The sequence below is a fragment of the Paroedura picta genome, chromosome 6 (genome assembly GCF_049243985.1).
Source record: "Paroedura picta isolate Pp20150507F chromosome 6, Ppicta_v3.0, whole genome shotgun sequence".
NCBI lineage: Eukaryota > Metazoa > Chordata > Lepidosauria > Squamata > Gekkonidae > Paroedura > Paroedura picta.
Window position 1 is genome coordinate 122,275,885 of NC_135374.1, and position 17,324 is coordinate 122,293,208.

Sequence of the window (17,324 nt, forward strand, 5' to 3'; positions counted from 1 at the left end):
AAGTGAGAATGTCCTGGGTTTGGGGAAGCTGACTTGGCCACTGCCATAGATGACCTGATCATGCCTTGCAGGTAAGGCTGCTGGCAACATCAGTGAGAACAAGTCATGGCTACCAGGACCTTGATTGCAGTCTGCAGAGGAGATCACACAATGCCAGGGGATTGGCGTATCTTGTGTCTGTAGACGTTTAGATACCAGGAGTTCAGGCCCTGAGCCTCAGATTCAAACCCTTATTAGGGATTCACCAATTCCCAGTTTACAGCCAATCGATGAACAGACTTAAGGGCCAATCACATGTCTTGGTGAGAGTCCTGAATGTTCTGACTGTTTTTGTTCCATATTTCTGGTTTCAGGAAAGTTGTTTGGCTGTTGGAGCTGAACGTCTGTGTCTTACTGAAGCCGCGGATTTAATAACAAGCACCCTGGACCCAGCTCAAACGGCCAGGGTTGACCTTTGGCGTCCCCCAGGAGGGAATGCCTCCGCCTGTGACCTAGATTTACTCGTTGCCGGTGCATTGCTCTGCATTCCTGCATGAACAAAGGTGAGGCTGCGATGGCAGGGCTTTTTCGGCAGGCTTTCTTGCCACTGACTTACTAAGAACTCCTTTCCTTCCCGAGCATCTCCCTGGAGAATTCTGTTTGCATTTGGTTTCTTAACTGACTGTTCTCTAATATTGGTTTGTAACTATTCTGTGTTCCACTACTGGTCACTGGTTACTCTAAATACTTTGAAAATATTTTTAGTCCCAATTTTTATGTTATAAACCGTAATGAGGGCTAGTTTTAATAGAAATAAATATTTTTTTGTGAAGGAAGTTACTTTTGTCCTTTAAAAGTCCTGCACTTTAGAGCATTTTTTTTGTTACTTTGTTCTCCAAAAAATGAGATGTTCATAATTTCCTTGTATCAGAAATATGCACAAATGGACAGTTTCCAGATCTTAAATTTTCAACATGTGATATGTCCCAAAGGTAGAACTGATATTTTCTGGTGTGAAGATTATTTACATTTCAGACAGAAAGAGTCATTTCAGTTTGTCAGAGTTGTTGGCAAATGAACAATGTTTGGAGGGAAGAAAACATCTTTTTGCTTTACAGCCTTAGTCCAAATCTCAGGGTAACAGCCTTGCAGAAGTTCTCCAGGTCCACCATTGCTGAGCAAACCACGGTGTGTCATCTCGAAAACCACACTTTCAAGAGCTGTATTTTCCTTTGGCCGTTGTCTGTTTTCCTTTCTTAGCTCAGATGTATTTGTCTGGGTGCGTTAGAGGGGAGTTTCAGCGACCGGTTGGGCTAGCCATCGGTCAGACAATAAAACTTACCAAAACTCGGCTTCTTATAAAACCCGCCATGTAAAAGGTTTTGTGTTAGAAGTGGTGGCTTCTTAGCTGAGGGGCATGAAAACAAGAACTGTGCAGTCAGCAGAAACCTGGAACTGGCTGCAATAATTAGGATTCCTGACGTCATACTTTTGTGTAGTCAGCATCAGTTTTTAACAGTTTCCTTAAATGTGACTGGCATACAAGTAATTCCCATCAACAGAGCAAAAAAAGTCAGCGGCAAAATGCACTCAGCTGGGAGATTCAAAGGGATGCAGCCGGGCTTGGACCAAAGGGACCCTCGGCAGAAATAAATAGCAGGGCTCCTCTTCTCCTCTCTTGCAGAGCGGTTCAGCTGTGAGGGAAAGCCAGGACGCCTAGCTTATAAAGACTCCAGAGGAAACATCAGTGAGTAATTATGAAATCTTTCTTACAGCTATATGCCGTACACTGATTAGAACTGGATTTTTAAGTGCGCTTCTTAAAGCTCAAATACACTTTAAAACTTTAAAGAGAATGGTTTGAAATTAGAATCTAGAAGTCTGTATTTCTATTATTATAATGCAGTATAAGATGTAATATTTCTTTAAATCTGACATCATTAAATATGACAGGCTAGTAATGAAATAAAGTTACAATGCATAAATTTGACTTTCAGTGTTATGCCATGAAATGTCTTTTGCAAACTAAAATTTAAAAGAAATTATATCTATAGGCAAAATAACACACTAGTTAATCTTCAAAACATTAATGTTTTGCAATGAAACATTTATTGAGATAATTAGGCTAATATGAAATTCTAATGACTGAAAAGAAAGTTAGAAATCCAAAAACCCATTAGCAGAAGCACTGAGTTTTCCTCCCCTCCCCCCTTTAATCTGAAACATTTGACTGGAAATTCCAAAATTAAATGAGCCTGCACAGAAATGTCTCTAAGGTCTTATAATTACATTCTTAAAAGTGGCAAGGGAGGTTACCTGGATGTTCAGAACAGCTAAATTAAACATTCATTTTTGTGACATGCAGAGAGGCAAATGGAAAACGTGATGCTTCTCTCTGGCTCCTGCCAAGTGACCATGACTCTCCTTCTGGCCGTTCTGGGCTGTGCCAGAGGTCTGCCTCTGGAGGAGGACCCTGTTTGCACCACAGAAGAGCTTGCAAAGTACAGCATCATCTTCACAGGGAGATGGAGCCAAGTGGCTTTCCCAAAACAGTACCCGTTGAAGAGGCCACCAGCACAATGGTCCCCAGTTTTGGGTAAGTGGCTCCAATGCAAATTAAAAGCACATTTAACTCTCTTCAAAGCACGTTTGGCCCTTTTCCTGAACTCTCTGTAACAAAACTGAATCAGCAGTGCTAGAACTAAGAGACAGAACATGCAGGACCTGCACACCATGAAAAATCTGTGTCTATTCGGCTTCTGTTTTCAATTCACTGCAGCTGAAGTCCACTTCAGCAAGAAAGGAGAGAAACGCCTTCTATTAAATTTTTTTAAAGCAAATTCAAGCCAGACTTTCAGCTATGGCAATTCTTCCCTTGTCCAGGCGTGGTCCACAGTTCTGACTACAACATGTGGGGAAAGAATGAGTTTGCCAGCAACGGGATGCGAGACTTCGCTGAAAGAGGTGAAACATGGACATTAATGAAGGAAATAGAAGCAGCTGGAGAAAAAATCCAAAGTGTTCACGGGATCTTCTCTGCTCCTGCCATTTCCTCTGGTACAGGTCAAACCTCCACAGATTTCGAGGTGCATTCAAGACACTCTCTTGTAAGTAGGGAACCATGTGTTGGTTGGTTGTGTATAAAAATGGATGCATTTTAAACAATGTATATTCATATTTTCCTTCCTGTAAACTCTGCTCTTCCCAAGAAGTTCACCATTTGGGAAGGCGTGGCTCCTCAAAACATCTGACTTTAAAGACGTCAAGTGTGTTATTTTCTCACAGGCTCCCTGTCAACTAGCATGTTTACCTACAGAACTGTGAGGCAACCATCTGACCTGAGTTGGTCAAATTTTTGAAACAGGGTTTTGCTTAAAATTCTCTAGGTTTCTTTTGCAGTGAGAATTGTCCCCAGCCCAGACTGGTTTGTGGGCATGGACAGTTTAAACTTGTGCGAAAAGGACCACTGGGTGGAGCAAATATCAGTAGAACTTTCCCCGTACGACGCCGGGACGGACAGCGGCTTCACGTTTTCCTCACCCAACTTTGCTACTATCCCACAGGAGCCTGTGACAGAGGTAGGTCCAGCAGTTGTGGCCTTCCCACTTCCTGGAGTCAGAGCCATGCTTGTGACAGACAGTTTGGTTGGCTTCAGGCACCTCTAACCTCCGTCTTCCTCTGAGGCAGGGATTCCCAACAGGACTCCACAGACCCTGGGGCCCTCGGGAGCTCGGGGGGGGGGGGGGGTCCATGATCTTTAATGGACTGAGTCACATGCAAGGGAAATGGCTTCTTCCAGTTCTCCCCTCCCCCCTCCTGAGTGTGAATGAGTTTTCTCGTGGTTTCTGTGCCTGGGGACAGGGCAGAGCCTGCATGCTGACTCCTAGCCTCCCGTCTCTCCCTCCGTCTCCCTCAAGCCTGTCTCTTAACAAGGGTAGTGATGTAACATGGCAGGGAGGCATGGCCAGCTGACCCCTTCTGGGGCTCCTCAGAGCCTGGAAAAACATTTCAAGGGCTCCTCCATGGTCCAAAGGTAGGAAAAGGTTGCTCCAAGGCAGCAGTAGGCAAACTGTGTCCATGGACTACAATTCCCAGGAGCCCCTGCCAGCGAATGCTCATGGAATTGTAGTCCATGGACATATGGAGGGCCACAGTTTGCCCACCCCTGCTCTAAGGCATGAAACTTAACAGAATGCTTTCCAGTTTGATGGAACTCTGTGACTTCTAAATGTGGGTATCTTTGCAATTGCTACTGTGTGCCCCAGAAGCAGCCAGGTTTCTAGGCCCAATTGTGCATTCCTAAGCAGAGAATGAGGTGGCTGGATGGAGTCACTGAAGCAGTGGGTGTGAACTTAAATGGACTCCGGGGAATGGTAGAGGACAGAAGGCCTGGAGGATCATTGTCCATTGGGTCACGATGGGTCGGACACAACTAACAACATCAAGCAGAGTCTCTTAGCCTTGTCAGAAGGTGACCAGGGTCATCCCTGAAAACCCCACAAGGGGTCTCCTTAAGGGCTGAGATTTGATAGCATTTCTACTACCACCAAGTCCCTTGAATTCAGTAGGTTCAGAATCTTATTTCAGACTGCAGTGTTAATTGTAGGAGCAAAGTTTACTTCCCTAAAGCCCCTGACTTCAGCAATGACAAACTAGAGCCTAGATCAAATGCAGAAAAACTTTCAAAAGCTCTGCACACTAGAAGTGGAAGGAGGTGAGAGAGGAACGTGAGCAGAGCAAATGACGGAGAAAATAAATATGGAGAACATGAAGTGCTTAATCAGACCTATTTGAAAATTGGCCAGAAAAATTTGCTAGCATACTGGTAAACTTTGGCTTTGTTATTATTTATTTTATTTATTTAGAACTTTATACCATATGGCTTTGGGTGGTTTACATTCTGAAATATGTATGCACAAGCAACCTTAATTCCTAACCAAATGCTGAGTTTACTTTATGTTCAAGTCTGATGACTGGATCAGGAATATGATTATTCACTAACAGCGTTGCTGTTGCAGAGGAGAGCCATGTTGCTCCAGAATAGAACAACCTAGGAGTACCTTAGAGACCAGCAAGAGATTTGGGGTATCGGCTTTCAAGAGTCAGGGCTCCCTTTTGGTGAATCCTGAGAGGGAGTGTGCAGAGCAGGGGTAGTCAAACTGTGGCCCTCCAGATCTCCATGGACTACAATTCCCATGAGCCCCTGCCAGCGAATGCTAGTGTAGAGCTCCTGGTGTAGAGCTCAGGTAGATCTCAGAGCCCCTGGTGTAGAGCTCAGGTTGAAGGGATTCATGAGTGGTTGGGAATAGCGTTGTATAGAACGGGCCTGTAATCCTGCAAAGCAGAAGCTCTTGGTCATAAGTTTAAGGTGCATTTCATATGAATGAAAAAACTGGTCGACGTTAATATTACTAAACTGCATAAAAACCAGGTGAAGCATGATCTTTGGGAACAGACATTAATAAATGCTGGAAATAAAAAAGGAGTTACTAATGCAGATAATTTATTTTTTTATGTTTATTTACTTTATTTCCAGCCTGCCTTTCTTACTGAGGCTCAAGGTGGATTACAGATTAAAATCAATGAATTGGTACAGCATAAGATATAATAAGGGTCAAAAGTCAGGGCTGGTTTACACACACAATGGGATAATTGTCAATGAACTTTAGTGATTATTTGCAACTGGATTTTCAAGTGGGGAAAGGAAAAGGCATTTGCATATGGTCAATGAAGAGCATTGATCATGCGCTATTCAGCATGTGGGGAAGCAGCCCACATGACCAAAAAACTTTAGAATTGCCTTTCTCTAAACATACTTGCAATGAAAGAGCAGGATTCCATCGGTTACTATTTGGCAACAACTCTGATTGGCTGGACAAATGGTTTAATAAATAAATGGGCTTCACGAAGTCACATTTTGAAGCCCTTTTCAGAGGTTCAATTTTGGTTTGCAACAGGAGCATGTGTCATGCCTTTCTGATACACGTCGCTGCCATTTTGTGCGATCCATAGATATTTTCCATGAGCCGATGTCTGTGTGCATCCTGAAAATATTCCTTGTCCCTATTTAACCACCATGACTTGCAGTTGTAGCACTGAACTTTGAGGCCTGAAAGGGGCTGCTTCCCTGGACTCATCTGCTGGTGGAGTGTTTGTTTCGTCAAATAAGATTTTGGCTTCATTTTGCCTGGTGTCTCAAAGACCAAATCCATACATGCCACTTCTATCAGTTTCTTCTCTGGCTTATGATATCATATGGGAAGGCATGATAGTTTTGAACCTTTCTTGTATCAGAGCAAAAATAATGGCCATGAATTTCTCTTGCAAGGGATTCACAAACTCAAAAAAATGCATTGAATGCCTCCTTTTGGTTTTTCACGTGTGTAGTTTGCAGCAGTAAGCAGAGTGGAAAAATTCTCCCTGGCCTGTGTGAATTGAGCCCAGGTGATCAGATCCTTTAGGGCAGTGGTCCCCAACCTTTCTGAGGTTGGGGACCGGCAGGGCATTGGGGCGCGGCCCGCGGCCCGCATGCGGGCCACGCCCCCGCATCGGGCCGCGCCTGCGGGCCGCGCCCTCGCATCGGGCCGCGCCCGCGGGCCGCGCCCACGCATCGGACCGCGCCCGCGAGCCGCACCCGCATGGGCGCGGCCCAGCCCCGATTCTTTCTTCCCGCCCTCCCGCAGTAAGAAGCTTCCCGGGCCGCAAGCTTGCGGCCTGGGAAGTTTTTTACTGCGGGGGGGGGGGCGGGGAGAGGGAGCCGCGGCCCGGCGCCATGGCCTTCGCGGCCCGGCACCGGGCCGCGGCCCGCAGGTTGGGGACCACTGCTTTAGGGTAGCGATCCCCAACCTGTGGGCTGCGGACCACATGTGGTCCGTCAACTAATTGGAGGTGGGCCCCAAAGGACGCCTTCTCCCCCCCCCAGCCCTTTACTTCACCCCCCCGGCCCTTTACAACACACTTTGGGTGTCATTGTCTCCCATCACTCCCAGATGGGACTATCTGATTGCAGAGAAACAAGCTCAGGGTTCCCATTGATTTGTCATTGTCATGAGTTAAAATAGTGAATATTTTCATGAGTGAAAATAAAATGTTCCTTATGTTCATTGTTGTGGCATGTCTGTATCTTATTTTGAAGGGATGTTTAAACATTACCATAGCGATCAGAGAGCGTTAGGGCAGTGGTTGAGAGTAGAGGAGTAAACTACCCCACCCCCACCGGGCCTCAGTAAAAGGCGTTGAGTGGTCCCCGGTGAGTGGTCCCCGGCGTTGAGTGGTCCCCGGTGATAAAAAGGTTGGGGACCACTGCCTTAGGGGTTACTTCTCTGGTTGCTTGGACTGGTACATAAGACACCCAGTTCATGTCTTTTATATGTTTTAACTTGCAGATCACTTGTTCTTCTCCAAGTCACCCAGCAAACTCTTTTTATTATCCCAAACTTAAACATTTACCACCTATTGCTCGAGTAACTATGATAAAAGTTCAAAGAAGCAAACTGGGATTTCCTGTTCCTCAGCCCAATGTGACTGCGATAGATAATGAAATAGAAGACACAATCTCAGGTGAGTGCTTAATCATTTTGGTTCTGAGGGCTCAGAGGAGTGTGCAGTCATAGAGCGTGAGGCCGTCCAAGCTACTGGCCCTTGGGCCAGGCCCACACAGATTCACCCCCCTCACCGGGTAGCTAACCTCCTACCTCAGAGGATGATACTGATTGAGGGGTTTGATTTTTATATCACTCCTTCCTGCAAACTGGGTTGAGGCAGTTTAATGAAATACCATAATAAAACACAGTTTAAAGCCAATTAAGAGAACAGCCAGGAAGGGTCCCACTCCCTTCCCTTGCCCAAAAAATCGTTCACTGGCAACCTGGACTGGAGATGTAGAAGGCGGGGGGGGGGGGGGTTGGGTGGCTGAGGAGAAGGAGAGGAGCCCGTATAATTTCGGTCCACCATGGTCTCAGCCATTTTGCAGGCCCTGTAGCACTGACAGCTCTATCGGATCTGTGAAACTGGCAACTCATTTCACCAAGTTGGACTCAGGGCCTGAGATTAGCAACAAATTGGTGTTGGCACAGCAGGCCCTCTATTCCCACCCCTTGCTCAAGGCAGGATCAGGCTCAAGCATCCAGGAGAAGGATCTGTCCAGCCGCTGCTTGGAGACGGCCAGTGAGGGGGAGCTCCCCACCTCCTTAGGCAGCCCATTCCCCTGCTGAACTAGACTCCTAGAATCCTAGAGTGGGAAGGGGCCATGCAGGCCATCTAGTCCCACCCCCTGCTCAGTGCAGGATCAGCCTCAAGCATCCAGGAGAAGGATCTGCCCAGTTGCTGCTTGAAGAATGCCAGGGAGGGGGAGCTCACTGGCCTTAAAGCTCAACATCAAGATCTACTGAATCAGAACTTGGAGAGGTTGAATATGAGATACCCCTAAGAGCCCATAGTGCTACTCTCATGCTAATTTCCAGTGATCTGAGCTGCATTCTGTACCAGTTGTAATTTCACTGCGCCTTAAGCCACAAGGGCCACTGATTGGCCGGAGTGCTGTACTGTCAGCCCTAAACCAATCATAACATCCATGGTGTCCGCACCAAAATTTGAAGCATTTGATGGCAAAGACACCAAGGACTGGGAGTCCTATGTCATCCGTCTGAAGTGCTTTTTCAAAGCCAATGACATAACCGATGTCTCCAAGAAGCGCAGCTCCCTTCTCAGAATTTGTGGGAAATCAACCTTCACCCTCGCAAGGGACCTGCTCACCGCAGGCGAGCCCCAGGAAGAAAATTACAGCATCCCCGTATAGGAAGCTACAGCATCACTTTGACCCACAACCAGCCAAGATCGCACAACGCGATGCTTCTTACCAACCGAACCAGCAAGAAGGGGATTTGGTCTCTTACTTCATAGCTGCCCTACGCCTAACTGTCCAGCATTGCAAATTTGACAATGTGGAGGCCATGATCAGGACCAGCTGGTCTGCAGCTTGCGGGATGAACGCACACAGCGTTGGCTTTTCTCACAGCATAAGTTAACCTTCCATCACACCCTTGACAAGGCCCTCACTGCCAAGGCTGCAGTGGCCAACACCAAGGCTGTCCGCCAAGTGAGAGCCACCACTGTCCAAGGCCCAAGCTGTCACCTGTCCACACTGAGGACATTGAGAGTGAGGGCAGCACGCTTGATGATGAGGTGGGAAAGCTCCAATCAACACCATCTGGCCGCTGCACCATAACCAAGCAGCCTGCCAGTCCTTGCCTCAGTTGTGGAAGACCGCATCCCCAGAGGACTTGCTGTTTTCAGGATGCGAGATGCTGGCTGTATGGGAAGCTCAGCCACCTCACCCAAGCCTGTCAGTCCAAGACAATGTTCCAGAACAACCATGGCAAAGACCACCAGCAGTGTCAACAACAACAGAAAAATGCCAATTCCAGAGCATAGAGCAGCAGCGCACCCAAGTGCCTGCCATGTTCCCTGATCCATGGCCAACTCCGTCCACCAATGGCCATCCTTCTGTGACTATCCAGTCCACCAAGTCCACACAGAAAAATATCTGTGTCACCATAAAGATTGAAGGGTCACTCTGCAGCATGAAGGTGGACTCTGGATCAGCCCTATCTATCATTTCCAGAGAGACCCGGGGCAAGCTCAACATCAACAAGGTGCCTTCCAGGTCAACTGCCCGCAGTTCAGGGTTAGTGTTGCTCCTGACATTTCCCAGCACTTGATGGAAAATCTGCTGCAGGGTCTTCTGGGAGTCGTGCCCTGCTTTGATGACATCTTGATTTGTGCAGCCTCAAAAGATGGACTCACCACCCACCTCTGCTTGGTACTGTCCAAGTTCCAGTCTGCCGGCCTCTGAGTCAGGAAAGAAAAGTGCCACCTGGGGGTGATATCGGTCAAATTCCTCGGGTTTCTTGTGGATGCCTCTGGAATTCACCTGAGCCCATCCAAGGTCCAGGCTATTCAACAGGTGCCAGTGCTGAATCCAGAGTGGAACTGTGGGCCTTCTTAGGCCTCCTGAACTTCTATCACACCTTCCTGCCTAACAAGGCTTCTGTGGCTGAGCCCCTGCACTGCCTGTTGGACAGGTAAACACTGTGGTCATGGACCAAGCAGCACCATGCTGCCCTCACTGACATCAAGCGCCTGCTATCACCAGACAGCTTCATGGCGCATTTCTCTAAGAATCTTCTGTGGATGCTGGCTTGAGATGCCTCACCCTATGGCATCAATACTGTCTTGAGCCACCAGCTTTCCAAGGTGTCACTTTCTTTCCAAGTCACTTTCTATCCCAGAACACTTTCCACTCCAGAGTGAAATTAAAATCAAATTGATAAGGAGGCCTTAGCAATTGTGGCTGGGGTGAAAAAATCCCATGACTTTCTGTTTTGCCGCCCCTTTACTATTTACTCAGACCACAAGCCATCGCTAAGATGTTCATGCCGGACAAGCAGACCCTGCAGTTTCTTTCCCCCCAAATGCTGTGGTGGTAGATTTTCCTTAACAGATACCAATACTCCCTGCAGCACCATCCTGGCAAGGCTATGGGTCATGCTGATGCCCTTAGCCACCTCCCACTTCCAGAGATCAGGGTTGACCCTTCACCAGAGCAGCGTGTGCTTCTCATGGGAGCCTCCCCTGCACAGCTCCTATAGCTCCTCCTCCTCCTCCTCCTCCTCCTCCAGGGACAAGGTTCTGGCATATGTGCTTAACTGAGTGTTGAAGGGATGGCCCGAGGACAAGCCTGCAGGGGATTTCGCCCCTTTCACAGCAAGGCAGCACAGACTGTCAGCACACAAAGGCTGCTTGCTTTGGGGGAACCAAGTGCTTGTGCCACTCAATTTCCAGCCCCGGGAGCTGGCAGAGCTGTACATTGGCCACTCTGGGATTGTTCAAATGAAGGCTCTCACAAGGAGCTATGTTTGATGGCCTGGAATCAATGGGGACATTGAGGCTTGGGACAAATGCTGCATACCTTGCCAGGCAAACTGCCCAGAGATGTCCAGCAATGGGAATCAACAAAGACCCTTGGTCCTGCTTGCATTTAGGATTTGCTGGCCACTTCCAGGGGCAAACATTCCTGATTGTGGACACCTCAAGTGGCTTGAGGTGCTGTCAGTCTCTTCCATGACCTCCGAGATGGTCAACAAGGTTTTACAGAATCTCTTTGCAATACACAGGCAAACTGGTCTTGGACAACGGGGCCCAATTCACACAGGAAAGTGAGGGCACATCGTCCTTTGATATGGAATAGTGTTAAGGCAACTTCCCCCATCTGTTCTTGTGGGCTCCAGAGCCAGCAACCTTGGGAAGGAGGTGCCCAAAGGAACCAAGAGAAGCCTTTGATATGCAACCTAGGAGCGAGGGGAGGGTGGGGTGATGCTCTGAACTCCCTCGGAGATGCCAGAGTTGGATGGGAGTCCCGGGAGGTATCAGGTAGAAGAATGCAGGAATCAGGGCAGGAACCAGGGGTTCATGACATTAACTTAAGGGGGAGGGGTGTTAAGAATGTGGACATTCTGCACAGCATGACAATATGCAAATGACGGCTTGAAGGCCAACCAATCTCTAACTGACTAAGACTCTAGTAATGGGCTAATCTGGGGGCCTTGGAGGGCCAATCAGGCTCTTCTGTGAAGGACCAATCAGAGTTATTCGTGGGCTGCCTGAAATGTATAGAAGTTGTGTGTGCGTGCGCCTGGTTTCTCTGTTTGGTTTTTGGAGTTGGAATTTGTCTGAATAAAGAGCTGTTGATTATTGAGAACGTCTAGTCTGCGCCTACTGAACCCCAGATTGATTAGCAAATAGGCGGCTTCCAAGAGTGCGGCCGGGAGGTGGAGCCTAAGAAAGAAATGTAACAGATGGGACAAAATGCAAAATGAAAGTCTTGAAATCTTTTGTATGAAAAACTGGAAAGTGATTAGCTGTAACTTCCAGTATTGCTTTGAGGGAAATCTTCTGGTTGTGGAACTGTCCCACAAATGGCTAATAGTGTGTAAGCCAAAAGCAAAGGCAGCACTCTGTCCTCTGGCTCCACTTTTCCATCTGTCTTGGCCTCTCCCAGAAAAAAAACCTCTCTGTCTTGCAGAAACTCCCCTGGATTGTGAGACGTCGCTCTGGTCTTCGTGGGGCCTTTGCAGAGGCACGTGTGGACATCTGGGAACAAAGAGCAGAACCCGTTATGTACATGTCCCTCCTGCCAATAACGGAACACCCTGCCCAGACCTGAACGAAGAAACAAACTGTGAGCCTGATAACTGTGTCTGATGGGGCTCTTGGGAACACTGTTTAGGTAATTTAAAGGCCAGACTTCCTCACTTCATCTATTTTGTGCCTGTGGATCTGCTTAAGGGTCTGAAATAGTTGTAATATTTTCCTGAAAAGTCTTCATGTTTTTTGATAGTGGGTTATGTTTGGTATCGACAAATAAAGCATTTCTTACTGTGACAAACCCCTGCAGCACCCCCTAGTGGTAGACAATTTGACCAACTTTGTAGTTCACTTTTCTTCCAGGTGTATAGCACAAACACCCCCCATCTTCAAGAATTAGGCTATTTAATTGTGAAAGGTAGGCATTCCTACTATGCCTGTCTTAATAATTTTCTGATTATTTATTGAAATCTATGACATTTTCTTTGCAAAGCACCTGTTCAGAACAAAAGAGTAGGTTTGTCATATGATGATCAAGAAAAGGATATTATGCTCTTCAGGACATCCAGTGCACAGAGCGAGAAACTATGTGGGAACAAAAGCCATGTCCGGATCCCAAGTTACCAGGTTTGAAGCTCCCACTGGCAGCCTTCACATGCCAGGCTTGAGGCAAAGTGCTCAAAACCTCCCAAAACACAGAAGTTGGGCGAAGGTTTCACTGAAGACGGGCTCTGTTTTGAGTAGGTACAGCCTGGAGCACTTCTTTGTCCTTGCTTTTTTAAAGCAGGTATACGAAAACTCAGACACAGGGTTGCCATGTTCAATGCAGGTTTTGAACTGTTGTGGGTGAGGCCCTGCTCTCGAAGCTACTGAGACTAAGAACAACACCGAGATTCAGGTGGGTCCCTGGAAGGACTTGCAACTCCTCAGATTGTAAACCCAGATTATATCCCACTAGTTATACTAGGATTCTAAACTATACTCCTTTAACTGAAATTAAGAGATTTAATATAGGTTATAAAGCAGGAGTAGTCAAACTACAATTTCCATGAGCCCCTGCCAGCGTTTGCTGAGCTTGTGATCTGCTGGGTAGGGAAGGGGTAGAAAGGGGTAGAAAGGCTGGATATTCCGGGCCTATGCAGAAAGAAGGAAGATGCTGATGCTACGGAAACCAGAGACAGAAGAAAGCCTTCACTGTTCAAAGATAGTCTCAGTCAACGTCAATATATTTTTAAAAAGCATTGAGGGACAATCCGCTGATTGGGTATTTAAATCAAAATGAGTTCAAAGATAAGACATACTGATAAAATGTTTAATATTCCTGGTGCAAGGTGCAGTCTTGATGCAAGGTATCTCATACAATCATCCCTGACTTACAAAATTCCACATTTTTCTTGAATTTGCAGACTGGTAGCAGGGTCAGTAAAGAGCCGCTAGCTTAAGCTAAGGGGTAGGAGAACAGGGGACGTGCTGGATAAGAACTGTGATCCAGAACTAGTGAGAAGTCCATGGGCCTCCAGGGAAGCAATCTCACCCAACAGAATCCAAAAGGAGCCTTTGTAGACTCAGCCACAGCTCCCCCCCCCCAGCTCAGGCCTCAGCTCCTCCCCCAGAGCTGAGGAAGCAGTAGCCAGCCACTGAGGGCAGCCCACGGATCCTGCTACTACCCTGGGCCCAATGGAGGCTTCCTGGAAAAGGAAGAAGAGAAGTCCTTCTTGATCACAATGCAGATCCCAGGGCTGGACACAACACCAATGAGGACAGCTAGGTCACTCTCCAGCCCTCCAACCACCACGCTGAAATCACAGAATCATAGAATCATAGAGTTGGAAGGGGCCATACAGGCCATCTAGTCCAACCCCCTGCTCAACACAGGATCAGCCCAAAGCATCCTAAAGCATCCAAGAAAAGTGTGTATCCAACCTTTGCTTGAAGACTGTCAGTGAGGGGGAGCTCACCACCTCCTTAGGCAGCCTATTCCACTGCTGAACTACTCTGACTGTGAAAATTATTTTCCTGATATCTAGCCTATATCGTTGTACTTGAAGTTTAAACCCATTACTGCGTGTCCTCTCCTCTGCAGCCAACAGAAACAGCATCCTGCCCTCCTTCAAGTGACAACCTTTCAAATACTTATCATGTCCCCTCTCAACCTCCTTTTCTCCAGGTTGAACATTCCCAAGTCCCTCAAACTATCTTCATAGGGCTTGGTCCCTTGGCCCCAGATCATCCTCGTCGCTCTCCTCTGTACCCTTTCAATTTTATCTACGTCCTTCTTGAAGTGAGGCCTCCAGAATTGCACACAATACTCCAGGTGTGGTCTGACCAGTGCTGTATACAATGACTATGACATCTTGTGATTTTGATGTGATGCAGCCCAAAATGGCATTCACCTTTTTTACCGCTGCATCACACTGCCTGCTCATGTTTAGTTTACAATCCACAAGTACCCCAAGGTCTCGTTCACACACAGTGTTACCTAGAAGCGTATCCCCCATCCAGTACGCATGCTTTTCATTTTTCTGACCCAGATGCAGAACTTTACACTTATCTTTATTAAATTGCATCTTGTTCTCATTTGCCCATTTTTCAGATCTCGTTGAACTCTGTCTCTATCTTCTGAAGTATTTGCCAGTCCTCCCAATTTGGTGTCATCTGCAAACTTGATGAGTAGTCCCTCCACCCCCTCATCTAGATCATTAATAATGTTAAAAAGTACCAGACCGAGCACCGAGCCCTGAGGTACCCCGCTACTCACCTCCCTCCAGTCTGATGAAACTCCATTGACAACAACTCTTTGAGTGCGGTTCTCTAACAAATTTCCTATCCACCTAACTACCTGAAAATCCAGAATGCAGTCCTTCAATGTATCCATCAGAACATCATGGGGAACCTTATCAAAAGCTTTACTAAAATCCAAATAAACGACATCAACCGTATTTCCACGATCCAGCAAACCTGTCACTTGGTCAAAAAAAGAAACCAGGTTGGTCTGACAGGACCTGTTGGAGACAAATCCATGCTGACTTCCTTAGATCACCAAATTGTCCTCCAGATGTTTGCAGATCGCTCCCTTTAATATCTGCTCCATTATCTTACCCACAACAGAGGTCAGACTCACTGGTCTATAGTTTCCCAGGTCATCCTTCCTCCCTTTTTTGAAGATCGGAACAACGTTTGCTCTCTTCCAGTCCTCCGGGACATCTCCAGTCCTTAAAGAAGTCCCGAAGATGATAGACAAGGGTTCTTCAAGTTCTCCGGAAAGTTCTTTGAGCACTTTCGGGTGCATTTCATCCGGCCAAACTCTCGGGTGCATTTCATCCAGTGCAGCTAACTGCCTCTCAACAACTCCATCTCAACCTGCCACCCAGACACTATCTCTTGACTACCGCCATCTCTAGATGTGCCTAAACCCTTTGACCTCTGGGAAAAAACAGATGTAAAATAGGCGCTGAGCTTTTCTGCTTTCTCTGTATCCTCCGTTAGAGTTTGTCCATCTGCACCCAACAGTGGGCCTATTGCCTCCTTTACTTTACGTTTGCTCCTCACATAACTGAAAAATCTTTTCTTGTTACAATGGGCTTCCCTGGCCAATCTTAGCTCACTCTCAGCTTTGGCCTTTCTGATGATTGATCTACAGTGCCTAGTAACCTGTAGGTACTTTCTTTAGAGCTCTGTCCTTCCCTCCATTTCCTGAACATTTTCCTTTTCTTTCTTAGTTCCTCTTGAAGTTCTCTGTTCATCCAAATAGGCTTCTTGGAGCTCCTGTAGTGTTTTTGTCTTTCTGGGATAGCCATGCAATAGCTCTTGTTTGAGTAGCGCCCACCCTTCACATGCTCCCTTCCCTTCCAGCATTCTGGTCCATGGTATGACACTCATCATGTCTCTGAGTTTATTAAAGTTTGCCCTACGAAAATCTAACATCCGCATCTGGCTACAAGCTTCCTTGCCTCCCCATCTCAAAAGGAATTCTATGAGGACATGGTCACTTCCCCCTAGGGTCCCCACCTCCTTCACCTCATCCACCAACTCTTGCTTGTTGGTCAGTATTAAGTCCAGTATGGCTGAACCTTTTGTGGGTTCATCTACCATTTGATAAATGAAATTGTCAGCCAGGCAGATCAGAAAGTTGCATGACTGAGGACGCTTTGCAGAGTTTGTTTCCCAGCACACATCTGGGAAATTGAAGTCACCCATGATGACAAGGTCCTGCCGCTTGGATATTTTCTCAAGCTGCTCACAAAGTGCAGCATCCACATCCTCTCTTTGGTCAGGCGGTTGGTAGCAGACACCAACCACCACACTGTTTGTTTTCCCCTCGCTTATTTTCACCCAGATGCTTTCCACTGTAGATATGCTCTCCTTCACTAGAATTTCCTGACAGGTAAGCCCTTTCCTCACATACAGTGCCACTCCTCCACCTCTTCGATCTATTCTGTTTTTTCTGAACAGTTCATATCCATCCACCATTACATTCCAGTCATGAGAATCATTCCACCAAGTTTCTGTGATGCCTACTAGATCATACCTTTCCATCAGCATGAGAAGTTCCAGCTCTTCCTTCTTATTGCCCATGCTTCGGGCGTTAGTATAAAGGCATCTGAATCCTTTTACTTTTGGTTCCCTATGAGTTGTCCTTGCCGGTTGGGCTGCCCCCGATCAGTCTTCTTCCTTACACTCCCTATGTTGATCGTCTCCTTCCCCTTGTGGCTTCAGTTTAAAGCTCTCCTGATGAATTTCCCCAGGTTCCTGCCAAACACATTCTTCCCCAGCTTCGATCAGTCCATCAGGTCCTTCCTCAAGAAAGCCTATCCCATGGTCCCAGAAACCAAATCTCTCCTGCCAGCACCAACTACTCAGCCACTGATTCACTTCCGTTATCTTCCTCTCCCGATGCATTCCTCTTCCCTTGACAGGCAAGATTGAAGAGAATACCACTTGTGCCCCCATTTGCTTGAGCTTCCTCCCTAGATCTTGAGTCTCCAAGCGGCTTACAATCACCTTCCCTTTCCTCTCCCCACAACAGACACCCTGTGAGGTGGGTGAGGCTGAGAGAGCTCTGAGATTCCTCCTCGGTCAGAACAGTTTTATCAGTGCCGTTGCGAACCCAAGGTCACCAGGCTGCCTGCATGTGGGGGAGTGCAGAATCAAGCCCAGCTCACCAGATTAGAAGTCCGTAATCCTAACCCCTACACCAAACT

At 47.1% G+C, this 17,324-nt stretch overlaps 1 protein-coding gene across 2 annotated transcripts; it reads left to right on the forward strand.

Annotated features, from left to right (window-relative positions):
* The first annotated feature begins 346 nt into the window (after nucleotides 1-346).
* Nucleotides 347-12,424, forward strand: SPON2 (spondin 2). 2 transcript variants are annotated; one of them, XM_077344047.1, is made up of 7 exons: nucleotides 347-542; nucleotides 1,664-1,726; nucleotides 2,345-2,575; nucleotides 2,863-3,086; nucleotides 3,366-3,557; nucleotides 7,365-7,539; nucleotides 12,062-12,424. In XM_077344047.1, the coding sequence occupies exons 1-7, from the start codon at nucleotides 533-535 to the stop codon at nucleotides 12,238-12,240; spliced, it is 1,074 nt and encodes a 357-aa protein (XP_077200162.1). In that variant the 5' UTR covers nucleotides 347-532; the 3' UTR covers nucleotides 12,241-12,424. The 2 variants fall into 2 exon arrangements, with proteins under 2 accessions (XP_077200162.1, XP_077200163.1); XM_077344048.1 differs by lacking the exon at nucleotides 3,366-3,557.
* The last annotated feature ends 4,900 nt before the right edge of the window (nucleotides 12,425-17,324 follow it).

Coding starts and splice junctions, on each gene's coding strand:
- SPON2 (XM_077344047.1), top strand. Junction 1,727..2,344: donor AGACTCCAGAGGAAACATCA/GTGAGTAATTAT, acceptor TGTGACATGCAG/AGAGGCAAATGGAAAACGTG. Junction 3,087..3,365: donor TGCATTCAAGACACTCTCTT/GTAAGTAGGGAA, acceptor AAAATTCTCTAG/GTTTCTTTTGCAGTGAGAAT.